The sequence below is a fragment of the Eptatretus burgeri genome, chromosome 3 (assembly GCF_056783735.1).
Source record: "Eptatretus burgeri isolate ZD-2024b chromosome 3, Ebu_testis_v1, whole genome shotgun sequence".
NCBI lineage: Eukaryota > Metazoa > Chordata > Myxini > Myxiniformes > Myxinidae > Eptatretus > Eptatretus burgeri.
The window spans coordinates 140,002,163-140,029,665 of record NC_140963.1 but is presented as its reverse complement, the minus strand read 5'-3'; the positions used below and the strand labels follow the sequence as shown (position 1 = coordinate 140,029,665).

Sequence of the window (27,503 nt, the reverse complement as noted above, 5' to 3'; positions counted from 1 at the left end):
AACAGAATATTCATCTTTTACACAAGAACAGTCAGGAGAATTGCCAACAGCTGAGAGTATCCATCAAGGTGGTGAGGAAGGGCTTTTACAGAAGATCCAGGTTGGAGTGAAGGAAGTAAAGGAAAAACTAGGAAATCTAAGAGTAGATAAGGTTCCGGGTCCAGGTAATATGCACCCGGGAGTATTGAGGGAGGTGGCTGAGCAGGTAAGCAAGATGTTAACGGATATTTTCAATAGCTCACTGGAGTCAGGACAAGTACTGGAGGATTGGAGAATAGCAAATGTAACACCATGCATCCATCCATTGGGATCATACTCTGTGCAGAGCGTTGATGCTGCCTAAGCAGTCTCTTTGGCCATTGGGCACAATCCTGGACAGGTCGCCACTCCGACACAGGATACCAGCAAGCTGGCACTCATTTTGCCGACCTAGGAAGGATGAAAGGCTGAGTCAACGCCACCTGGTATGAATTCAACAGCCAAGCAGGATTTGCACTCAGGACCCTCTGATCCCAAGCCCACCACTCTAGCCATTAAGCTAACACCAGGCATAATGTAATACCTTTATTAAAGAAAGGATCCAGAGAAGAATTGGGAAACTTTCGACCTGTTAGTTTGACTTCAGTTGTGGGGAAGGACCAGATGAGGAACCAATGAAAGAAATACAAACTAATTAAAGGTAGTCAGCATGGGTTTACCAAAAGTAGTTCCTGTTTAACAAATGTTTTCGAGTTCTATGAAGCAGTTTCTGATTGGGTGGATGAGGGAAAGGCAGTGGACATAGTATATCTAGACTTTAAGAAGACATTTGATAATATAAGGTACCACATCATAGGTTGTTTGTCAAAGTGAGGGCTTTTTGGAGTGGCTGGTCAGGTCGCTAATAGGATTGCAAACTGGCTCAGTGATAGGAAGCAAAGAGTTGCTGTGAGTGGGAGAATGCCTTGCTGGGAGGATGTAAGTCGTGGGGTACCTTGGGGATCAGTACTCGGACCATTACTATTCATAATTTACATCAACAATTTGGATAGTAGGGTGAAGAGTAAGCTTTCAAAATGTGGAGATGACACAAAGCTTGGAGGTAAGGTGGATCGCGGAGGAGGTGGTGATCATATTCAGGAAAGGATTGATACTTGTATAGATTGGGCAAAAGATTGGTAGATGGAATTTAACCTGAGGAAGTGTTCGGTGTTGGGGATGGGTAAGAAAAATGAAAATAGAGATTACAGGATGCAAGGGGTAATTTTGGAGCGTGTCACACAGGAGAAGGATCTGGGGGTGGTAATAGATATGGGAGGTAAGCAGGCAGCACAGTGTCAGGCAGCTATAGGTAAAGGAAATAGGGTTTTAGGTTGTATTCGGAGAGGAATCATTTATAAATCAAGAGGTGGTGTTAACATTGTACAGGAATTTAGTGAGGACCATATCTAGAATATTGTGTGCAGTTTTGGTCAACACAGTTCCGGAAGGACATCGATGCCATAGAGAGGGTTCAGTGCAGGGTTACTAAATCGATTCCGGGCCTAGCGAGACTCAGCAATGAGGAGTGGTGAAGGAGACAAGGCTTTATTCATGAGAAAGGAGGCGGTTACGAGGAGATATGATCGAGATGTTTAAGATGATGAAAGGTATAGATCATAAAAGTGCAGATGAATTTATTCAACAGAGTGGACAGTGATAGGACCAGGGGCCATAGCTTGAGAGTAAAGAAGAGGAGAGATGGTAGTAAGGTAGGGGACTTTTACTCAGAGAGTAGTTAATGCATGGAATGTTCTCTCTGGAAAGGTAGTGGCAGCAGAAAAAGTAGATAAGTTTAAACTAGAATGAGATAGGTACCTGGAAGTTATGGAGATAGAGGGGTATGGGTATGTTGGGAGGAAGTGTACCATATCCCTGTGTCGTTAGAAGTGACCAGGGTTGCGTCAGGAAGGGCATCCGGCGTAAAACATGTGCCAAATCACTATGCGGATCATACGGATGATCCGCTGTGGCGACCCCTAGTGGGAGCAGCCGAAAGAAGAAGAAGAAGAAGAAGAAGAAGAAGAAGAAGAAGAGGAGGAAGAAGAAGGGTATGTTGGCAGGACTTTTAGGGAGCTTAAGCATTAATGGATGATTATGTGCATGTGTACGGAGTGCTGTTGGTGGGGGTCTCATCAAGGAGTGTTGTGTGGTTGATGATGTGTGTTTTTTAACCAAGCGCATACCCCCTTCCCTGCGGTAGAAAAAAATACAGAAAAACTTTAAATACACACACACACACACACACACACACACACACACACACACACACACACACACACACACACACACACACACACACACACACACAAAAAGTTGCATTTTCTTCTTTGGATCTTGGGTTGATAAATTAGTGTAGTGTTGATGTCGTGCAGGCATGATGGGCTGAATGGCCTCCACTTATGTCTGATTTTCTTCTTCTTCAATACACGTCTGGAGACTCGTTCAATGTTGTCTCTTGTTCAAACTCTTCAAACTGCCTTCCCAGTGGTTTTTCGGTGTTGGTGTCAATGTCCCCTTTTCTGCAAACTTTCTGTGACTGCATGTAATGGTTTCGTGTGTTAGAGGGTGCATATTGGACCAAATTCAGTCAGGAATCTGACTCAATGGTTGCATCATTGCTGAGGTGTGGCCGTGCCACCGACACAATGCCACCTGTAGGCCGGGATACCAGAACACAGTCGGTGAAGAGTAGGTTGAGCCTACTCTTTTAAAGGTGCCGTGGCATCTTTAAAATCCATCAGCTAATGCGGGAGGACAGGTCGCGGCTTAATGTCTATCCGTCCGGGGGACGGTGTACTCGATGTAATGCCCCATCTGTGAAACGCCAGGGTGACAAAGTATAGTCAGGAAAGGAGGAGATTGGGACCATACTCTGTGCAGAGCGTTGATGCTGCTGAAGCAGTCTCCTTGGCTAATGAGCACAATCCTGGACGGGTCGTCACTTCGACACCGTATACCAGCATGCTGGCACTCATTTTGCCGACCTCGGAAGGATGACAGGTCGAGTTAACCCCACCTGGTATTGATTCAACAGCTGAGTGGGATTTGAACTCAGGACCCTCGGATCCAAAGCCCACCACCCTAACCATTAAGGCAACACCAGACATAGTACAGTCAGGCTGGGAATCTAAAAAAAACTTGACAGCTCAAAAGGGCATACACTATGTCTGCACTGCTGTACAAGGCCACAAATGAATGAAACCGAAGCAGAAGGTAAACGGATAAATCTGCGAAGAGTCAAGATAAACTAGAACGACACCTGGTCGAGCGCATACCTCAGCCAGACCGAACGGATGACGTTTTGTATCACATTGATAGGCCGGATCTACATCCGGACCTGAACCAAAATTTAATCGGCTTGTTCTTGTCGTCCATCTCAATCACCTAGTTTTGTCATAACTCATCCACAACCTTTTGAAATATAATACTGCATACTGTTTTTGGCCCCATCTCTCCTCATGGTGAAGAAACACTTAAAAAAAATTCTCAGTCCAGATCCGGGTTCGGATTCTTCACCAAAATGGAATCAATTCATCCTTAGCACACACGCAACCTCTCCACCAAGTTTCGTCCAAATTAATCCCTAACTTTTTTGAGGTATCCTGCTCACAGACAACCAGACAAACAAACAGATAGACAGGGATGAAAACATCACCTCCGTCCAGCTTCGGCGGCGGAGGTAACAAATCGAAGCATGTTTAAGGATGCGTTTTGTATTTGGAGGAGGCAGATGGAGACACAGCTGGTGAAAAGCAAATCTACTCCATAGTGGGAAATGAGACGAGTTTGTTGCTGGAAGTTATGAAGATAGTACTGGGCAAGTGAAATGCAGCAAAGCACAAAAAATGTTCAACGCGTCGCTATCTCAGCCGAGCAGAGGAAATCCAAATTGATCGAGATTCCCAGATACGAGCTGCACCTCAGTCATCGTGGTGATCTAAAGTGATAATCCTGGCAAACATAACCCGATGAGAGGTCCGAGGGTTTCCGGCCGTTGTTGAACTTTCACCTGTTTCACCCAAACGTCTCACTTTGCCATCAGAGCTTTTCCACGTATGTAAGAGAGCGACTGCCGCTCCCGAAACATTCCCGTGTCGTGTTTCTGACTCAATTTGAACGCAGCTCAGTGAAGAGGTGCGATGAAGTTGTGAGCAGGTTTGAAAGGTGCACCCCGATTGCTTTAAATATGACTCCATCCGAATCGTATCTGCTTGCTGTTCACGTGCTCTCGACACGTTAATTACATTGGGCCAGATTGTCGTTAATATATATTCCGTGAAACATTTCCAAACACATTTAATCTCGGGCACTTGCAAGAATAGAATACTAACAACAACTGCAGTGAAAATCGAGAATACACCTACAAACACAGCAAGGTGGTTGAAAAGGAAGCAAAAGCAGACTGTAATGCTTGACATTATCATCAATTAAACAAATGCTTTTTGTGACAATGTTTTCTTTTTCCTTTACCTCCTGGGCAGCAGAAGCAGGACGAACAGGCCGCACCATCACCATGGCAACGCGAGCCATGCCCCACGGGTCACATGGCCACAGAAGCCATGATGATTGGCGGGTGTAGGTGGAGGGTCGAAGGGCACAAATATGGCAGGCGTGGGAAGCATGTGGGTGGGGACGGGTCCAGGGGAATAGAAGGAGGGGCGAAAAAAGAGGCAAAAGAAGCGGGAACATATAATGAAAAGAACAACAGTTACAAAACACGGGAAAGCAAACTCAAAAATTTGACGAGGGGAAGCCACAAACTAAGACAACATGACGTGATGAAAGATGAAGCAAATAAATAATAAAATGGACAGTGACAGCAGGCATGCTACATTACTGAGTGCAAAGCAAACTTAAACCGCCATCGATTGTGGTCCCTTGAACACCACCCAGGGATAACGATAGGATGCCAGCAGAGCTGCAAAGGGTGGCGACGTAGTGGTTTGTAGCATTTCCCTGTGCTCTTTGGTGTGTTCAAGTGAAGTCAGTACCCATTCCCATCGTGTTCGGTACAATATAACCTGAGAGGTAACTTTGAGAATGTCAACGTGAGCTTTCTGCCTCCATCACAGTTCATCGGGGCATGTGTGTCGCGGTTGTTGTACAGAGTGAAGGACCGAGCGGAGACGAGAGCCGCGATTGTGATCGCCATGTAATGAAGCACCTGTGGTGACCAGTGTTTAACCATCGTTCCCCCCATTTACAAACGTCGATGTGTACACAAGATTGCAAGTCAACCTTTGCTCGACCCCACGTGAAAGCACAATCACAAGTGTGTCAAACGATGATGGGGGAAGATCATAGCTTTGATCATTATAGTAATAATTTGATGACAGATTGCGATCACAATTTTTCAAATGGCGATTTTAACAATGACGGCGTCAATGGTGTCACACATAATAACGATGACAAAGGCAACATCAGGCCGATAGCAATGATAATGATGATCGTGCTGATATGACGCAATTAGGATAACGGTGATGATGGTGATTACAATGCCGATTATGATGATAATGCTCGTGATGGAGGTGTTCATGACGATGGTAACTGTGGTTTGATAATGGTCGATATTTAGATTATGATCACAACGGTTGGAATTATGAAAAAGCTGACCGTAATGTCGATCATGTGACGAATGACGACGGTGCTGATGTCCGGGCTGACAATGATCGATGATAACGGTCCACAAATTGTGAAGAAGAAAAAAAAAACTTCGATAATCGCAAGTCGTTGAGTGTTCGATTCCAGTTTTCACATAAATGGGATTTTGTACAAAAAACCGGTGACACGTAGAAAACATTTTGCATGTGCTGGTAAATTTAAGAGACCAGTCGGTGAGCATCAGCATTCTGCAGAACCTCGTGCCCCTCTTACCTCCTCCGCCTGTCTCTTCAAATTTTGTTCCAGCCTGTAAGGATTGCTGACATGCACGACTTAATAAATATCGACCTGTGTGGACTCAAACGGAGCATTATCAGCACACAAACGCAGGAGTGCACCGTCGAACATGTCACCATTCTTGGGATAAGGAATAATCAAAATTAACTTTGGAACGAGATTTTCAAGGTGTTTGCATTTGGCCGAAAGTACAACGAAACAGATCCGAGCTTCCTCCCGAGATTCCGTACTTTCCTCCGTGTTTGCATGAGCAGATGACACACGTTATATCACACGCACAACGGCGATATATGATGTGCGTGGGGTAAACGTGAAAAGCCCATGGTCAAGTGTTGATTCTCTATCAAGATAGCTGCCTGTCTATCAGTAAGGATTGGCCTTTGCACGATGCTCAAAGTATTATTTGTTAAGATGTGCTAGAAGGATTATGATGGTGTGATTCTCACAATATAATAATGGTTTGATCAGAATAATTGCTATTATAATGTTTAGAATGACGAGTTTAAAATTTCGATCTGAGGTGTTGTGAGTATTGAGATGACAAGACGAACAAAGTAAGGAGATTGGTGTTTTGTGATGGGGACTGGAACACACAACACATGCAAATCAAATACCCAGAGGATTTGTGGATTTGTAAGGTACATTTTAAATAAACAAACAAACTAGAATAATTCAATGCTGACTAGTTAGTGTGAAAGTACATGCCAATGTGTTGCATATGTGGCCAAATGAACCAGCATGCAGATTAATGTTCAGGTGTTTGGCAGGTAAAATGGTCATTGAAAGTGTGGAAAAGAACCTGGATGGTGCGTGTACTGAGTGGCCACGGCTGACCGAATGATTGACTCGGTTATAGGTGTGTTAAGTGACGGCCGTAGGGCCGAGGCTTACGAATAGGCAGCGTTTCAAATTGTACGGCCGTGCTGAACTCTCCCATGCCGGCACCGTTGCGAGCGGCAGCTTGCACGTCGTATCGCTTTTCTGGTTTCAAGCCGGTCACCTGCACACTCTCTGGAGAACACAACATCTCAGAATCGTGGCTTAGCGATACGAATAATGAACGATTCTTCACTTTATGAGAGGTTCCAAGTGAAATGTCATGTGTATGCAACATGTAGTATTTGAAATAATTATTGAAACGCATGGGCGACAATCGTACACCAGTTAAAATCATCAAGGATGGGAAAAGACACGCTCACAGGATGGGAAAAGGATCGTCAGAGTGGTTCAGAGGTGCCAGGGATGGGTAAAAACAAAGGGAAGAACAGCGGCGAGATGGGGGGTTGGTGGGGGAAAGTCAGTGGAGAGACGGGGGAACAGCGGCGGGATGAGGTAACCGCGGCGAGTCGTGTAGTTTGTGAGGGTATTATGAAAATGGAAAACAGTCTAGCAAAGCGAGGAGTGCATTCAAACCTTGTTGTCCATCGGTAGTAAACCTCTTCCACTCACGACGGCTCCCACTGCCTCGCTCATCCACAGGCCGAATGCGAACTATAAACTCCAACACAGGAACTCCACCGGTTGCCTCCGGCTCATCCAGCTTGACCTCGGCCGACGTCGAATATGGACGGACGTTTGAAACACTAGGTGCTGAAGGGGAAACTGAAGGGATTGATTGGAGATTAAAAGAGACAGTGAGCTTTATTATTATTTTACTTTTGACTTTGAAGGAAAAAATTGCACAAATGTTTTTTTAAATAGGATATGTTTATCAGAAGCAATTGTTTTAATTCGGTGAAAATAATCAAGATCAAATGCCAAAATAAGAAATTTATTGCTAAGCATAGATCATAAAATGCTCGAAATTCCTTATAATTTGTATAACTTTTCTCTGAATGTAACAGGGAGAAATTATTTGTTTTCGAAAATAAAAATGTGAGCAGACTCAATGGCTGAAAATATGGAGACAGGGTACACGACCGCGTGTAAAGTGTCGCCGGGGTACACGACCGCGTGTAAAGTGTCGCCGGGATACACGACCGCGTGTAAAGTGTCACCTGGGTACACGACCGCGTGTAAAGTGTCGCCGGGATACACGACCGCGTGTAAAGTGTCGCCGGGGTACACCACCGTGTGTAAAGTGTCGCTAGGGTACACGACCGCGTGTAAAGTGTCGCCAGGGTACACCACCATGTGTAAAGTGTCGCCAGGGTACACGACCGCGTGTAAAGTGTCGCTGGGATACACGACCGCGTGTAAAGTGTCGCCGGGATACACGACCGCGTGTAAAGTGTCGCCGGGGTACACGACCGCGTGTAAAGTGTCACGGGGGTACACAAATGTCCAGGGGCGCGATGGTAGTCAGCACAGGCAGCCAAGGTAGAGGGGATGACTTCAGTGTGCCAGATACAATTCTCATCACAGAGATCAGGATGGTGTCGAGGTGCTTTGTGTGACTGCTCACAGCCCAGACAGGGAAACAGTACTCTGAAGTGCGAAGGCTGTGTGTGCCAGCTGTCCAGCTCGTGCTGGAAAGCTTATGGATGAGGTTTACTCGAGTCTTTATTTTCTCACAAACCCTTTTCAGAAGTTCCCTCTATGTCAGGCTGCGATCCAGAGTGATTCCAATATATTTTGGGTGTTGTTGATTCTGGACTAACCGCAGAAGGAGACATCTAGTTTGGCATGAACCAGGCAAATGCTCAGATGGAAAGCAGTGACAACAATTTTTGATGGATTGGGACAGAGTCTCCATTTGGTGAAAGACTCCTTCAAACCCTTTTTCTCTTGAGTAAGAACTCTGCTCACATCATTAAGATTGTGGAAGGCAAGAGCAAGATCATCAGCATTTAGAGCAACCTTTTGTGAAGTAGTTGCAGGAAGGTCACTTGTATGTATGTTGAAAAGCATCAGGGCCAACACTGATCCTTTGGGGGAGACCATCATTCAGAATTCTTAGTACACTGGTCATATCCCCAAGTAAGATTGAAACCATGGTTGCGAAGCATAGATGCTAGTACCTGCATGGTTGCTCTGGAGGGAAGGAGCTTTGTTGTCTTGAGAAGGAGCCCATGTCTCCAAACTGTCACAAGCTGCTGACAGATCTATCAGGCGACAACCATTCTTGAAGGAGCGCTGGTATCCAGCCTCAATGTATGTTGCTAAAACAGGACCTGATCCAAAGAGCTTCTCCCTGGTCTAAGTTCTGCCTGTTCCATTGGGATGGAAGACTCAACTGGTGATTAAATATGGCTTAGCAGAAGATGCTCAAATAAGTTGTACGATGTGCAGAGTAATGCTATTGGTTGGTAGCTTGAAGGGTGATCCAGCATCTTCACTGACTCGGGTATGGTGATTGCTTTAACTTCTCTCCACATCAAAGGAATGGTGTCAGACTGCTGGATAGCAGTAAAGAAGGAAGTTCACCATGCTTTACCTTCAGGCCTGAGATTCTTGAGAAAATCAATCATAACACAAGACAACCAAGACAGAGCATCTACCAATGCAGAGACTCGCCGGGTCCATCGATTATCTTTTATATGTAAAATCTATAATCGCATTTCATTGTTGCAAAAAGCCGTGTGCATATGACATCATTTTAAAAGCCTCAGAATGAAAGATATAGATTACAGTGGATATATTCTCCCGGTCGAAAGTTTAAGAACACCCCCATTTTTCCAGTTTTTACTGAAAGTTAAGCAGTTTAATGTTTCAATGTACTCTGAAATTAAAGCATAGAACAAATAAACAATTGCAGATAAAAAAGATATCATGGAATCGTTTTGTTGAACAAAGTTTAATCTAAATTTTTGACTCATCAAAGTATCCACCTTTTGCAGATAAAACAACCGAACATACTCGTTGCATTCTTTCCACAATGGAAATCAAATATTGTTCGGAAAGTTCTTCCCAACACTGTTGCAGAAGTTCCCACAAATGTGTTGCACTTGTAGGTTGCTTTGCTTTCACCCTTCTGTCCATTTCATCCCAAACCAGCTAGATGGGGTTTAAGTCAGGAGATTGTGCTGGCCATTCCATGATTTGAAGCCTACCGTCTTGTTATTTTCTTCTAAGTTAGTTCTGACATAGCCTGGAGGTATGTTTTGGGTCGTTATCTTGCTGTAGGATGAACCCCTGACCAAGTAGGCGTAGACCAGAAGGTATTGCATGGCACTGCAAAATGCTGTGGTAGCCCTTTTGGTTCAGGGTGCCAGTCACTCTGTGCAAGTCGCCGACTCTGGATCCGGCAAAAGAGCCCCAGGTCATCACGCTTCCTCCTCCATGTATGACAGTTGGTGTCACACACTGAGGAACCATCCTTTCGCCGACTCGACGGTGTACAAAAACCCTGCGTGATGAACCGAAGATTTAAAATTTTGATTCATCGGTCCGAAAGACCTTCTTCCAGTGTTCAGTAGTCCACTGGCGGTGCTTCATGGCCCAGACAAGCCTCTTTTTCTTATTTTGCAATCTTAGCAATGACTTTCTTACTGCCACTTGACCTGTCAAACCTGTAGCTCGAAGTCTTCTCTTCGCAGTTGAAACTGAGACTTCCATATTTCGACCAATGTTAAGCTGTGCTTGAAGCTGCTGTCTTGTGAGCCACCTATCACGCAAGCTGTTGACTCTCAGAAACTTGTCTTCTGATTGTGTTGTGGCTTTGGGTCTGCCAGACCTCTTCCTGCAGAGTTTCCTCCAGTTTCCAAGTGCCTTTTGATGGTGTAGGAAACTGTACTCACTGATGCCTTGGCTTACTTTGCAATTTCTCTAAAGGAAAGACCTACACTTTTAAGGGTTATTATGGTCTGTCTTCCTTTGTTAATTGGCTTTTTCTCACCATTATGATAGCAATATACTACTTCCTGCAGTGCAATATTGTCCAAATAATGCTTCAGAGGGTGTGGCAACACAGTCTGTTCCAACACTGCTTTTATACAGACAAAGGGTTTGTAACTAATCAACAAAAGTTGGGACACCTATAGGAATTGTTTGCATCAACTTTCAAGGCTTAATTTACTTCTATTACTGCAGAACAGCTGCAGTTGCTAACCCATTACTTGTTCCCTGAAAGGGGCCTTTTTTAACAACTCTGAAATGTGCATTATTTTTCAGTTTTTGGTCACCTAAACTTTTTTTTTAAACCTCTGGCAGTTTACTGCTTCGCTTTGTACCATTTCAGGCTATTCACTGGACTTGAACTGCTTAAATTTCAGTAAAAACTGGAAAAATGGGGGTGTTCTAAAACTTTTGACCAGAAGAGTAGGTGCAGCCAAACACCCTCAGGAAAGGGTGCAGATAACTTGAACGTAATCCACATTCAAGGTTAAAAAAACAAAACAAAAAACATCAACTTGTTCAACAAAAAACGGAGACAAAAACATAATCGTTGGATTGGACAACTGTCTAACTGTGCCTAAAGATGTGCAGGCATGCTCGTCAAGCTTGTAGGCCCATGCAGCCCACCTCAGACAATTGGCTTCACTGGCCAGCTCAAAATGTGCTCGTCAACCTTGTGGTCCGAGGCGCACTGCGAGGCCCGAGATAAATGCTGTAAAAATAATTTGCTATGGCAACGGATGCAGCACAGAATCTGTGGATTGCAATGTCTTTATTATCGTTAAATTGGATAACTTAGTTACAATTTAATGACTGAATAAAACCTGTAGAGGGTCACGGGGGTATAAAGATCATGTTAGATGTGAGAATGAACGATCTATATTCAAGTTGATCAGCGCGTGCTGATTCAATCAAACACTCAGTTACTGATACACAGATCGATTGCAATAGCCTCTCCTGCCCCTTCGGGAACAGGCAAATATAATAAAATAAAATATAACCAATGTTCCATTGGTACCTCTCACTTACAGTAAAAGGAGTCATCTATTTATTAAATACATATGGAATTGGAAGTGGGAAGGAGAAGGGATAAAATGACAATTACAATTTAAAAAGGAAGTGAAAGGCAGAGGATTAAGTGACTTTGCATTGATGTCTGTATTTTTTGTCTACTACCTGTACCACATATTGTAACATTATATAATGTATGCACGGAATGTCTTTTTAACATTAGGGGAAAACATTGGACTGCAGAAATAAAAATCGGAGTACATTGTATGAGACAAATCAATAGTATTATCCATTAAAAGTGAACCAAAGATGCAAAAAACCATGACAGTAAAATAAACATTTCAAAAATCATGATGAGTATTTTCTCAAAATATTTTTCTTCATCCTCTTCTCCTCATCCTCTTCCCTTTATAAGGGGTGAGGTCCAATGGCACCAAGCTTCTTAATTGCCTTGACCACGATACTCCTTCACCTCCATCTGTCCTCAGCCAAATCTCTCCACTCTCGAACCACCCTGACCTTACTGATATCCCCCCTCACACAATCCTACCAACTCAATCACAGTCGACCTATGTTCCTGCTACCTTGCTCCCAAAACCTATCTGCTCTTTTTGCCATTCTCTGTTCCCCCATCTGCACCAAGTGTCCAGCCCATCTCAGCAGGCATTTCCCCAACCTCCCCGTCAAGCTCATCTGCACACCAACAATCTCCTCCCACAGTTCATCCATCTTCCTTCTATCCACCATCTTCACTCCCGCAATCCTCCTGACACAGTTGTTCTCGCAAACCTGCAGCCTCTGTTGTCTCTCTGTCAGTGCCACCGTCTCCAGACCGTAAAAGTCGGCTGGCATTCCATACGACATCAGAACCTTCCCTTTCAATTTCCTTGATTTATTTATGTCTGCCATTAATCCCTCCAACTTCCTCCATCCATTCGCACCGACCCGAATCCTACTCTGCACCTCCGCCTCACACTTCCCATCCCCGGTCACTGTTCCTCACAGATACTCAAACCTATTTCCCTGCCTGATCTCCTCCCCTCTAACCTGATATTCATTTATATTCTCCGATACCTGACCCACATCACCTCAGTCTTCTCCATACTCATCCTCAGCCAATGTTTCTCAAATGCCTTCTTCCACTCCTGCAGTACTTCCTGCATCTCCTGCCCACTCCCCACAACAACACCAAGATTATCCACATCCAGCATCCTCCCCCTCAAACTCACCTTCCTGCTTACTGCTCAATCACCATCGATACTCATAAAAGGCAATGTGTCCGTGTGTGTCAGTGTGTGTGTGTGTGTGTGTGTGTGTGTGTGTGTGTGTGTGTGTGTGTGTGTGTGTGTGTGTGTGTGTCTCCTCCATAACTCCAAAACTATAAAACCGAGCAGCCTCAAACTTTGCATGCACACCAAGAAAACTCAAAGGAAGTGCAAGAGTGAAAATTGGGTGTTTGAGTTAATTAAAACACCCCTTTTGAAGATAATTAACGGCCATATTTAATTATGTCCATCAGGCGTTTCCTTGGTCACCTTGCTGGGGTCTGAAGCCTCCAAGTTTTTTGGCCTGCTCAACCTTACCTTGACTTGGAACAGGCCACAACAATTTCTTTACTATAACTTTTCTTTTGGAAGTACTATAAGTTTTCAAATTAGGAGCTTGGAGCAATTTCATGCATTGCATGATACGATTTTCCATGATCTACTCTCACGGACTAATTAAAGTATATCATCAAAATATTATTTCGGTTTTGAGGATCAGATATCGTCTGGACCAAATAAGTGTCGAAATCTGTTGTGAAATCTGATAATTTAAAGAAATAATTATTATAACTAAGCTGATATACCTATATACTTTAAGCAAGCAAGGCTATGTTCCCTCCTTCGTACATACACAAGAAAATGTGTAAATTCAAAAGCATTAAAGTTATCTTTTTCTGCTGTTTGGAGAATTATATTGAGTAAATAAAAAACAAAATTAACCAGCTTCATCGAGCTATATGATTTAATGCATTCACTGTTACACCTCACGCCTGGCCCCAGATGGACTAACAGCCTATCCATAGCATCTGCCAGATCTGTGTCTATATTTTTGGAGGTTTCGCGAAGTGCTCCACAGAGAATCAAAGCAAATCTGGTAAAAAAAAAAAAAATGGACGTTTTTTGTTTTTTTTAAAAAGCGAAAACATTTGCGCAGACCTCAAACCGATGTATCACGTGGCACGTGCACAAACGAGCAGGCAAAACGGCGGATTTTCTGCAATGTATATTTCAGGGAACAAGCTTAATTGAGCTATACGATTTAATGCGTTCACTCGAATGCCTGTTCATCAAAGCTATGAATCGCAGCATACATTGCTTTTGTAAGTGCTATAGTTTTCAAACTAGGAGCTTGGAGTGATTTCATGCTGTATACGAGACGATTTTCCACAATCGACTCTCACGGACTAATTCAAGTGTATCATCAAAATATTATTTCGCTTTTTAGGATCGGATATCGTTCGGAATAAATAAGGGTTGAAATAAGTTGTGAAATCTGATAATTTAAAGAAATAACGAGTCTTATAACTAAGCTGACATACCTATTCATTTTAAGCAAGCAAGACTATACAAACACAAGAAAATGTGAAATTTCCAAAGCATTGAACTTGTCTTTTTCTGCTGTTTGGAGAATTATATTGAGTCAACAAAAATTTTCAGAACAAAACAAAATTAACCAGCTTCATTGAGCTATGTGTTTTAATGCATTCACTACTGGACCCCATGCCCTGTCACCCAGAGGGATTGCCTATCCATAGCATCTGCCAGATCTGTGTCTATATTTTCGGAGGTTTTGTGAGGTGCTCCACAGGGGGATCAAAGCAAATCTGATGAAAAACAGACATTTCACAAAAAAGTTATAACATTTGCGCAGAGCGATGGACCACGTGACACATGAACAGACGAGCAGACAAAATGGCAGATTTTTTTGCAATGTTAATTACATGGGCAATTGAACTTTGCGATATTTCCAGGGATGTTCTGCATTAAGCAGCAACTCTTTTGAGGATAAAAGTCATTTTTTGAACGAACTAATTTTATTTCATTAGCTGCTGCGTGTGTGGTGAAGACGGGCTTTAAAGTTAAAGGTATCCTTTGTGGTATGCAGCGACAGTTTGGCCAACAGTTCCAGATAAGCCATTTAATTGGAGTGCTTGCATGAGTGCTTAAGCCACCTGCCAAGCGCCCAGTGTCGATAGCGGTACTGCGCTACAACATTCTGAATGAACCGTTCACTCTCTGAGGACGCTTTTGCCATGCCACGTCATTCAGATCGAGTGGTTCGTGCTCCGTTACCCTGAGCGAGTGGTTCGTGCTCCGTCACCCTGAGCGAGTGATTCGTGCTCCGTCACCCTGAGCGAGTGATTCGTGCTCCGTCACCCTGAGCGAGTGGTTCGTGCTCCGTCACCCTGAGCGAGTGGTTCGTGCTCCGTCACCCTGAGCGAGTGGTTCGTGCTCCGTCACCCTGAGCGAGTGGTTCGTGCTCCGTCACCCTGAGCGAGTGGTTCGTGCTCCGTCACCCTGAGCGAGTGGTTCGTGCTCCGTCACCCTGAGCGAGTGGTTCGTGTTCCGTCACCCTGAGCGAGTGGTTCGTGCTCCGTCACCCTGAGCGAGTGGTTCGTGCTCCGTCACCCTGAGCGAGTGGTTCGTGCTCCGTCACCCTGAGCGAGTGGTTCGTGCTCCGTCACCCTGAGCGAGTGGTTCGTGCTCCGTCACCCTGAGCGAGTGGTTCGTGCTCCGTCACCCTGAGCGAGTGGTTCGTGCTCCGTCGCCCTGAGCGAGTGGTTCGTGCTCCGTCGCCCTGAGCGAGTGGTTCGTGCTCCGTCACCCTGAGCGAGTGGTTCGTACTCCGTCACCCTGAGTGAGTGGTTCATGTTCCGTCACCCTGAGCGAGTTGTGAAATAACACCCCATTCCCGAGCCGTTTTCAGTATTAACGTGTTTTCTAAATTACCGAGCCAAATTTTTTTTCCACCCGTCACACGCAGCTGTTAATAAAGAATAACGTTTGTGAACATCTCCCTGAAACGTCTATAGAAATGTAACCTTGTTTTTCAGTGAGTTACTCAAGGTTTCTGGGTTGTATACAGTATATACTGAAGTTGGTAATCACACCGACTCCAACCTGCCGATTACTGAAAAATTGCTGTTTTCGGCCAAGCACGTGTGTGTGTGTGTGTGTGTGTGTGTGTGTGTGTGTGTGTGTGTGTGTGTGTGTGTGTGTGTGTGTGTGTGTGTGTGTGTGTGTGTGTGTGTGTGTGTGTGTGTGTGTGTGTGTGTGTGTGTGTGTGTGTGTTGTTCATAAAGCACAACATATTCTTTCTGCCAACTCCCCTACCCCCACCCCTATGTGTCTGTCTGTCTCACATCCTTGCTGTACCCCCTCCCAATACAGCGCAGTTCCCTCCTTCCATATCACCTCTCTCACTCCCCCCTCCTCCATCTCTGTCTGTCTCTGGACATATCCAGACGGTGGTTATGTCTGGATGGTGTTTGTCTTCAGACGCATCCAAGCAGTGTTTCTCTCCAGCCAGCGTGGCTTCAGACACGTCCGGCCAGTGTTTATGTTTGGATGGGAGTTTGTCTCCGGGCTGTGTTTATAGTTTGACCGGAAGAAAATGGATTTCAGACATTATTTTGTTTCCATCTTCTCTGTTATTCTATGCAGAATCATTTTGATGAGACGGAATGAATTTTAATTAATGCTCCACCGCACATCTGCCTTCCCTTCCCCGACCCTTCCTCGCTTCCCCTCCCTCTCTCTCTCTCCCCTTTTCCTCTCTCTCTCCCCTCCCTCTCTACTCTCTCTCTCATCTCTCGCTCTCTCTCTCTCTCTCTCTCTCTCTCTCTCTCTCTCTCTCTCTCTCTCTCTCTCTCTCTCTCTCTCTCTCTCTCTCTCTCTCTCTCTCTCTCTCTCTCTCTCCCCTCCCTCCTCTCTCAACCCCCCCTCCCCCCCCCATTAATAGCCTCGTCAGCAAAGTGACGGTCTGTATTTGCTAGTATGAAATAAAAGTGGCCCAAGGATAGAGCTCTGTGATACTCCACATACCCCATGGAAGTGATAGGGATGGTTATGAGACATGTGTTGGTCCCCATGGATCTGGAACTGTGAACCAGAAGAGCACAAAGTTCCTTGACTTTGCAAGAAGTCATGGATGAGGGTGGCTGGTTCATGGCTTCAGCACCTACAGGCTCATCGCAGGACTTGGTATTTCAATGCTAGTGGTGTGGCAAAAGAGATTATCCATGTGCTCGTTGATGGTCGCTTGAGGATAATCCTGAACTGCACGGTCTACTGGAGTGCTCAGTTCCTTAATACTGACCCACAGGCTTGTTGTAGCAACTCTGAAGTTTCAGCTTCAATCCAGGAGAATGGCACCATCCCAGCCGAGGCTGGATGTTGGCAAGCTCATGGATGAGAGGGTCGCTGAGGGATTTGCGAACAGGCTGAGTGGAGATTTGGGGGGTCTGGGTGCTTTGGGGGAGCCTGAATAGTTGTGGTGTGCCTTCAAGACCACCATCTTTGATATTGCCAGGAGATGTCTTGGAACTCACCGCAGGGCGAAGAAGAATTTTGTCTCTCAAGGGACACTGGATATCATTTACCAGAGTCGCAGGGCCAGGCTGAATGGCAGAACTGAGTTGTTCAGGGAGATGAGGTGTAAAACTGCACGTGCACTAAGGGTTGACAAGGAGGCCGATGTGCAAAGAATTTGTGAGGGTGTAGAGCATCACCTGTGGTCAAGTGATTCTCATCCTGCTTCCAGGGAAATTCGCGCATTGCGTTCGTCAAATCCCATCTCTCGGTGTACTGCAGTGAGAGCAGAGGGTGGTGGGCTCTTGACAGAGGAGTCCGAAATGAAGGCCCGCTGGCCCGGTTACATTGAGTGGCTGCACCAGGCTGATCCACCAGCTGTTGAGTTGGATGTACATGGTGTTACTATCCCTATAATTTCTGACCCTCCAATCAACTACGGTCCACCTTCGTTTGTGGAAACACAGACTGCGGTGAACCGGTTGAAATGGGGTAAAGCTCCTGGGATCTGTGGCATCCATGCTGAACTTCTCAAGGCTGGTGAAAATGCTGTATCGTGTTGTTGCATGCAGTTCTGTGCTCTGCCTGGAACACAGGCATCATCCCAACTGACTGGAAGAAGGGCCTTGTTGTCCCCCTTTGGAAAGGGAAGGGTGATCGCCAAAACTGCAACAACAACCGAGTGGTGACGCTGCTCTCAGTGCTGGGCAAGGCCTTTGCCCGTATAATTCTTGATCGGGTTCGCCACCATCTGCTTGAGCACCAGCGTCCAGACCAGTCAGGCTTTACACCAAAGAGGTCAACGATTGACCATATCCTTGCCCTTCGGGTCCTCACCGAACACAGACAAGAATTTCGGCAGGGGCTGCTTGCAGCCTATGTTGATCTTTGCCATGCATTTGATCAGTGAATCGTGATGCCCTCTGGAGGTTTCTTGGTCTTTGTGGGGTGCCACCAAAATGTATCAATCTGATGTCTGAACTATCCTCTGGTACTGAGAGTGCTGTGAGATGTGGTGATACCATCTCCGACTTATTTCCAGTTGTTACTGGAGTTTGTCAGGAGTGTGTACTGGCCCACCTATTTTTCAGTGCTTGTGTGGACTGGATTCTGGAGGGGATATCGGAGAGATCAAGTTGTGGTGCATCGTTTGGTAATGTCAAGATCTCTGACCTTGATCTCGCAGATGATGCAGTTATCTTTGCGGATACTCTGGATATCCTTTTGGGGGCCCTCGAGATGCTGAATGAGGAATCGGAGCCCCTGAGATTACGGGTTTCCTGGGTCAAAACTAAGATACAGGCTTTCAATGACATCTTGGATGCTGCAATCGTGTCTGTGCCTGTTTGTGGCGAGGATGTTGAGGTCACGGAGAGATTCACTTACCTTGGTAGCGATATTCATGCCTCTGCTGGCTGTGAGCCAGAAGTCAACAGACGTTTGGGTCGGGCCTGGGGAGTCATGGACTCACTGGCTCATGGGGTGTGGCGCTGCCGGTACCTGTGCTGGAGGACGAATGTCCAAGTCTTCATGTCCTTAGTGCTTCCAGTCTTGCTCTATGGATGTGAGACTTGGACTCTGACCAGGGATCTTGGACAGAGACTTAATTCCTTTGGCACCAGGTCTCTTCGGAGAATCCTTGGCTATCGCTGGTTGGACTTTGTGTCCAACGAACGGTTGCTGAGAGAGACTCAAATGAGATTTGTTACCTGCATATTCCGTGAGCGTCAGCTATGGCTGTATGGACATGTGGCTCGTTTTCCTGACTCCGATCCTGCTCACTAGATTCTCTCAGCGAGGAAACCTCGTGAGTGGAAGAAGTCAATGGGCCGACCACATGCCTTGTGGTTGCAGCAGGTTGATCGGCATCTCAAGGAGATGGGGATGGGCCAGGCATCTGCCTGGGGGATGGCCAGACGGAGGCCCTTGGAGTACCGGCGGAAAGTGGACGCAGCGCCGCACTGTTCCGGTGCATGCTCCCATACATGACTTTTAGGTCTTTTGGGGTCTTGGGGTTCTTTTGGGTCCTCGGAGTCGTTTAGGTCTTTTGGGTCCTCTGGGCACTTTAGGTTAATTATTTCACGTTACAATTGTGGGATGTCAGGTCAGCTGTCCAACCAATGGGTGAAGAGCTGATATACACACACTACACACATACATACATACATACGCTCCATTATTTGTAGATTACTGTACTGTAACACATGTAAAAATTCCACATGAAAAGTTTAAATTGCATATTTGGACAAAGGGACATATAATATTTTCAATAAATATTTTTCAATAAACTTGTACTTATCTCATCATGACCAAAGGAATTACTATTTCTAAGCATCAACAATTTTCAATACTTCACCTCGGTCAGTTGGGGTGAAAAACAATGAAGTCGTACATGAATTAACGAGAAGATCTTTACAATCTTTTGTTATCCTTTGGTATTTTAGAAACCTGTTAACATCCAATATTTCTAAAATAGTGTGGCATCGATAGCTCAACGAACGTCGAGCTCATCGCGGCGGGAGGGTAAAGTCCCCCGATGTCCCGAGCGGCTCAACTGAGGAGACGTGTTCGCCTCAGACTTGCACACCCCCTCGATCGTTCTCTCTGGACCAACTGCCTTTTCTTCGTTGTCTTCCCCTCACTCACACTCCCTTTCTATCGTTCTCTCTCGACCAACTCTCCTTTCTCCCGTCTTCTTTGCCTCAAACTCCCAAATGCCAATTAGGCTCCTCCCTCTCCTCTCCTCTCCCAGGGCAATGCTCCACCCTCTTTGGAGGCGCCAACCACTCCTCCCTTCGCTCTCGAGGCCATCCAAGCTCCACCACCTTTTTCTCTCATGCAGTCTCCCAGCGCTCCCCCCTCCCTGTAGAGGTTGACATCGAGGTTGTACACACAATTTCCTTATCCATAATACTTAACTAATTATTTCCACCACCACCACCCCCTTTATGGTGTCCATGCAAACAAGACAATTCTTAAGCTTACGTTTCCCTACTTATACATTGAGATGGCTATCTACTCGCACATGGACCATGCTACTCTATACATTCCTATCTGCTCTATGGTGATATCTACCCCCCACCCCCACCCCACTAATGTAAAAATAGTTATTAAAATTACTTATCGAAAATTACTTATTAAAATATCGTTGGGGTTATCATAAACAGTATGACTGTGAGTGTATTATATTTTGTTGTAATTTGGTTAATTTGCCAAATTTGGGTTTGTTTTCATTTGCCAAGTACATCATTCACAATTTTCCAAGTTGCAGACATATCCCATGTGGCATTTTCAAATATCTTTGAAAAGTATATTTTTGGGGAATCTCTGAATATAGTTGTCAGCCTATTTCTATCGTGTTTATACCCATCAGAATTCACAATTGTGGGATTGTGTATACTAGCTTTGTAAAGTTTATTTCTTCTCTAATTTCAAAATTCCAATTGTCATCCAACTTTCCTTGCTCTCTTAAAGCCTTACTTTTGTCACACTTTTTGAATATCAAGAACCAGATAACGATTTATTATTTTTTTTTTGAGAAAGAGATTGAAAGCACAAATTACATGATTACATGATAATGTATCTTCCCAAGTTTCAGCAGGTAATTCTAAATTCTAATTATTTATATTTTCCACTGAATTTGAAACAGGTTTATGTGGAAATTTATTGATTTGATAAAAATGTGTGCATGGCCTTTTAATGATGAGAGACCTCATTCGATATTAAATCAAGGGTCTCGAGTTTGAACATTGTCCTTGTATATCGGAACCAGTGTCATGATATGAATGTCTACGTGTCTGTCAAATAAGGTAACTTGTGTTTGTTTAATAAGCTATTTATTGTTAGTGAATACATGTTGGACTGGGATTCAATCACAAATTCAACCCACTAGTAACATTATTACTGAATTGTGGCTGTGCCAATGATGCAGTCCCCTGCACATTCCGGCATGAATTTGAAAATTGTTTAGGGTGCCAGCAGTGACTTGCTTTTCACATAAGACCCCGTTATGTGGATTCTTTATAAGGTTCACCAAACAATGCTGGCAGATGGGGCACCGAGCTCAATGTCCATCCGAGGGATGGCGCACATGGTGTCGAATCGCCCTGCGTGAAACACCAGGATGACAGTTCAAAGCCTGGTCGAGATTCAAACCCAAGGTCGACAGCTCAGATTGAGTGTGATTACCTCCATATAATTGGTAATAAAACACATGAATGTATTTTTAGCTCTAAGAGAGCTCCACCTTGTTCTTGTTCTTCTTCTTCCTCTTCTTCTTCTTCTTCTTCTTCTTCTTGTGAAGACAAAACCTTTAGAACTTGGCTATTTTATATACAGGATCCGGATCTCCTTAAATATTAAACACCTGTACACATCCTCGCATTGAGGTTGCCTTTTGAGAGCGTCTATCATGAACTTTTAAATATATTCGGACATTTGCTTTAAAGTTTCGAAAAGTTCATGTTACTATTTAAAGATTATTCCATTCAATGTATTGTAATTTCGTAAATACACTATTTTCTCATCATGAACGACGATCGTCCATGACGGGTCTCGCTATTGGCTGCATCAAGGCACGTGACGAAATATCGGAAGTTGTTTTTTTTCTTCTTCTTCTTCTTCTTGTTTTTCTTCTTCTGGTGAAGACAAAACCTTTAGGACGCGGCTCTTGGACACATTTGTCCTTGTTTTATATTTGCCTCATCGTACCTTATACAGTGAGTCTGACAATTTGCTAGTTTCTTGCCGAGAGACCATTTGAATGCCCCACATATATTCAACGTGCAAACAAAGAGTAAATGCCGCAACTTGTCATCGTACCAGCCTGAACCAGAAGTAGTTCCTTGTTCTCGCTTCCCAAGACATTGCTGGCTTCACAGCTGTAACTGCCAAAGTCTGCTTGACTCTCAGGGGTGATCTAGGAAGGCAAAAAGGCCAAAAGGTAATAAGTCACAAACTTGACCAATACGCTCTACCACTGAAAAATCTAATGCCCACAAGTGGATGCAAGCACACAGAGCAGCCAGCTTAACATTATTTATGAAGAATGGTGTGTCGATTAAACCACGAGTAATCCCCGATATGCAACCAGCATTCTTGATACCAGGTTTAATGTTTGTTCCTCAAACAATACAAAAGCCTTCAGACAAAAGATAAAAACCAAAATCTCCAACAAAGACAAAATCTTGGGAAAAAAAAATTAATAAAGAAGAGCCTTAATCATCATGAAGCTGAATAAATAAGGAAGTAAGCGGAATAAAATGAAGTAAGCGGAAGCTGAATAAATTGAAATTATAAAGGGAAACCCGTTTTGTTTTGCACTCAGTAAAACGGGGGGGGGGGGGGCTCATTGCTTGTCATATAAAAGGCAGTCGCACAACATGCTATGTTTGTGAGTTTTCATTCCTGGTTCTGAAGTGTCAAGTGGAAGTTATGATGCGAATAAAGTATAATGAGGTCATCATGTCCCATAAACATTTTGACTTAATTGAAGGAGCACTGCCATTTAAGTTTTATGGTTGCTCGAGATCAATCGGATCCACATTTATCCAAACGCTTTCCTTCAAAGATTGTGTTTCAGTCATTAGTTACCCATATTAAATCTATATAGCTGGGAAACAAAATGACAGTGTCTGCCCCTTTGTCTGTCCTGTTTCCTGTCTGTTTCACTGGTTCGTGCAGTCACAAAACTTTGTCGGCAGAATTCACGACGTCATACCATTGTGCCTTTACGCCATCTATGTTTACTTACAACCCCTCCATTCATTGTGTTTGGCCAAATCAAAAGTAAGCGTTTATCAGAGTGTTCACCATGCCAGATGACATCACAGCATTCCAGTTGGCAGAGCTTCAAGCTCAGCCAGAGAATTATGGTCTCCTGATCTATTCACTTTGTTTGTCATGGGAGGTTGTCACATCTTCATCGCTTGGCCCTCCGGTCCTATCAAATCCCATGTACCATCCCACCACCGGCCCTTGACGGATGCATACGTTAGTTTCAAATTTATGAATGGAATTCATAAAAATTATCCAAAAGCTCTTTGTACGAAGTGGTTAACCCTTACAGTAAATTTTGCACAGTCAAGGTAAAAAGCCGTTACCAAAGAGCTTTCAAAACCCCAGTGAACAAGTTTTGAGGCGAGAGAGATGTGCACAAAGCCAGGAATGCAAACATCTTTGAGCCCGAGCAAACCATTTTACCACGTCCATGCACCGAGATGCCCTGCAATCTGAGAGTGAAAAGCATGCACATTTGGGGACGGAGGGTGGAGTAAAGTTCACCTCCATGGGATTAAATAAAAACCATCTGAGCTTGTGTCACCACGATCTTACACAAGGTTTCATAAAGTCGAATTAGAACGTTTTAATCGAATAAGTACTCGGTAATTCGACACAATGACGTGGCTCCAACTTGAGTAATTATTGAAGCATCGTTTCTGACAAATATTGATGAATGATATCGTGTTGAACGGAGCACACACACACACATCATGCACGTATGTGCAGTGCAGACATTTCTGATTCAGATTCTGATGCACCATATTCTGTTATAAAGCGTCCGTGCTGCCGAAGCGGATTCTTGGCAAGAGTTATGCTGGGTGGTTTGCCATTGCTTTCCCAGCAATAGTGAAAGCAGGAATTTGGAATTTGTTCAGGGTGCTGGCGATAGCTTGCCTACTCCACACAAAGGACATTGTGGGATCTTTAACATCTACAGACTAATGCAGGCGGACTGGACGTCCAGTTTAACATCCATCCGAGGGATGGCGCCCATTGATGAATCACCCTGCTTTTGAAACATCAGGATGGTAGTTTATTGCTGGGTGGGGATTCGAACCCAGGCTGGAGAGCTTAGATGCAAATGTGTGTACCGAGAGGCCATCCTGCCAGCCACATGTGCTGATGTAGAGGTGTGCAAATCACATTCCTGTTCACACAATCCCACAGAACAATACTGGTAATGCACTGGAGAATAGCAGCTATGGGAACAATCAGGAGCACAACAAGATGGCTTGAAACAATTGTGGCCTGATGAAATCCAAAAGGTAAAAAGTCCTCTGGTTGCGTACTTCCTTTTGGTCACTGCACAGCATGATGATCAATACCCAGGATGATTACTATTACCATCATATGACACGGAACAATTGCAAATAAGTTAAGTGCAGCTGCACAGGAAACACTTATCTAGAAAATCCTCACGAGTCCATCTCTCTTTGCTGTAACAGTAACCGAGTTACCTACAAACAGTTTATCTCATGAACAAACTAAGGCCCCCCAAAAGAATGTTACGTTTCTGGTAACCTGCTGCTCGATGAATGGGGTAGGTTGGGGTTTTTTGAGGGGGGGGGTTGGACGTGTTTATATGGAAGCAGTACAGGATTTGAGATTCCACATCTTTCCAACCAGGATGTGTATGTTGAGAGTTTAAAAGATATCGAATAATCATGAACTTTAACATGTCCACCATGAGATACCAAATTAGGGGTAAAACAGTATTGTGTACATAAGTCCGAAGATTAAATGATAACAATTTAGTATCTCTGTAAGGTTTCCTTTACACAGTGAAGCTAGTCTCAGCAGTGATAAAGATAACATATCATGAGCATGGCTCAACAAGACACATGAAGGAACTGAACAATACTAATCTCCCATTCATCATCTCAAATAATGTTGTATATTCACATATTATACCCTTTCCAGGAACAAAAACCCTAGATTACACCCAATGGGGCAACCAGGAAGTATGTACTCCTCAAAATAAGAAACTTTAACACGCCCCCCACGCCCAAACAATACACTTTAAATTTATTCTGCATAATCCGGCAACATAGCAATTGTTAAACACCCCCCCCTCACCCCCTGCCCCTCCACACTCTCCTCCCACCCCCAAACCAATCCACTTTAAATTTATTCTGCATAATCTGGCAACATAGCAATTGTTAACCCCCCAAATACCTCCCTCTGCCCCTCCACACTCTCCCCCCCGCCACTTCCTCCTCCCTTTCCCCTCACCTCTCTGCTTCCCCTGCTGCCCCCCTCCCCCCTCCCCCCCTCCTCTCCTCCCACTCCCTCCTCCCCTTTATTCCCGTCAGCGAAGCAACACGTGGTATTTGCTGGTATAAAATAAAATGTGTATAAATACTGTTTGCAGGGTACAAACGGGCCCCTCCCCCACAAAGTACAGTACCATCTATTAAAGGCACACACAAAACTGAGAAAATGATAAGATCTTGCTATTTCTCTTTGAAACAAAACCGGCTTAAAATGATTTTCAAGAAAATTTTTTGTGGTCACCATTTTTCACCAGACATAAGTATGTCAAATGCAGACATCATGGGTCTGACATCTTGTGTGTCTTGGTGACCACATCAACATTTTAAGTGAACAATACGAACACAAAATGTCTGCACGGCAGCCATGACTTCTCTCAAAGTCGGGAATGTCGATCCAGGATCCATTTTCCGACTTTGAACAAGACACAATGGATGTGTCCCAGGTGGGTTGTGCAATGTTTTTAAAATGTCGATAAAACTTTCTGACACCTTAACCGAAATAAACAGCAGGTGATTTTCTCTGTTGAGATCACAGCGGTCAACAATGGCACAAAGTAATGCCAAGCACAGAGGACATAAAATGGCTACCCGGAAGTTGACCCTCGCAAAAATAATAATACTAATAATAATTGGGGTCGGCAGGAATTATTGGGGTCGGTCGGGTTACCAGAAACTCAACATTCATTTTTTTAGGCCAGATGAAAAAAAAACTGAAAAAAACTCAGAGTGACACTTGGTAAAACAATGGCACTCGGTGGAGCGCATACCTCCGCCAGGCTGAATAATTTACCAATTGTATCCCACTGATAGGTCGGATCTAAATCTGGACCGAAACCAAAATTGAATCGGTTTGTAATTGTTACCTAACCAACTCCTCTCCCAAGTTTTGACGTAACTCGGTTTGCAATGTATGTTCGTGTTCCATCAATTGTCCTTTTTTGCCAACTTCAGTGCCAATTCACTCCACCGACTTAAATCTAGCTCCTCATAATCCCTCACCTGTTACCCCCTCTCCTTACACCTCCCATCTTGCCCATCATCCTACCTCCACTCTTGGCACCTCTTCACTGTCTTCTTCTTCAGTCTCAGCTCATCTGTTGTCACAAAGTGTGTGGTGTTCTAACATCTGTGGGCTCCATTCTTATCAGATATCTGACTCTCCCAATCATAACACTCATCACCACAAACATGCTCCTTCTTTCCACTCAGCATGCCTTCCCCTCTTCCCAACCCCTCAAATCTTGTACCTTCCCCTGCCCACTCCCTTCTTCACCAAACTTCGACCGAGTCTCATCCTTCCCCTCTCCCCACCTCTCCCATCGATTTCCTGCCCCTTGGCTGTGCCTGACCTCATCATCTCCCCTCCCTCTCAAAGGTTCCCTCTCACCCTCCCTCTCAAAGCAACCTTCACACTCTCCCCCCTCCAAGCGTCCCTCTCATCTTTCTCAAAAACTCCCCTCACCTTCTCCCTTAACTCTTCCTTCTCACCCTTCTCCCTCCAACCTTCCTCCTCACTGCCCCTCCTCAAAATTGGCCCCGCTCAAATCCACAAAGCTGCCGCCTTCCCCCACCTTCTCTCTTCCGTCTCATCACTCCACCTTCTCCAAACTTCAACTGCCCTCTGCCCCCTCTCATATTACTCCCCACTGTACATCAACCCATCACCACCGAGACTTTTGTACTCCTTATCCGTCCCTCTCCCCAAACTCTTCTGCAATCCCCCCCGCCACTCTTTGAACAACTCTCCCGACCCCTTCCCCCCACTCCTCCCTCATCCTACCCTCCCCTCGTTTGCCCCCAAAGCCTCCACCCCTCCCTCTTCCTTAACAATGTGGACCTAAAACATCCAAGGCCTTCGCTCAAACCTGACAGATCTTTCCATACAGGTTGCTACTGACAAACCAGACATAATCTGCAAGACAGAAACTTTCCTCCTTCAAGATGTCTCTGACTCCCCAGTATCTCTCCCTGGTTACTCCCTCCTCCAGTATGACAGACCTGAGCCTCATCTTCGCAGCAGAGTTGCTTTCTTCATCAAATACTCCATTCCTCACTCCCCATGCACTGCCCTCTCTCCCCCACACTCCCAGGAATACCTCTGGCTACAGCTTCCCCTCCACTCCCACCTCATATTTATATGTGTGCTGTACCGTCCACCAAACAGTGA

General features: G+C 44.7%; 1 protein-coding gene across 7 annotated transcripts in view; it reads right to left on the bottom strand.

The window, feature by feature from the left end:
- The window catches only part of NCAM1 (neural cell adhesion molecule 1), a 273,015-nt gene that overhangs the window by 63,747 nt on the left and 181,765 nt on the right, over nucleotides 1-27,503 (bottom strand). For 6 of the 7 annotated variants that reach the window (XM_085875921.1, XM_085875925.1, XM_085875918.1 and 3 more), the window contains 3 exons: nucleotides 22,104-22,200; nucleotides 7,333-7,521; nucleotides 6,810-6,930 (listed from right to left, as the gene is read on the bottom strand). In XM_085875921.1, coding sequence (XP_085732047.1) covers nucleotides 6,810-6,930; nucleotides 7,333-7,521; nucleotides 22,104-22,200 — 407 coding nt within the window. The remainder of the gene's footprint in view (nucleotides 1-6,809; nucleotides 6,931-7,332; nucleotides 7,522-22,103; nucleotides 22,201-27,503) is intronic. The other variant, XM_085875919.1, reaches the window with a different exon arrangement.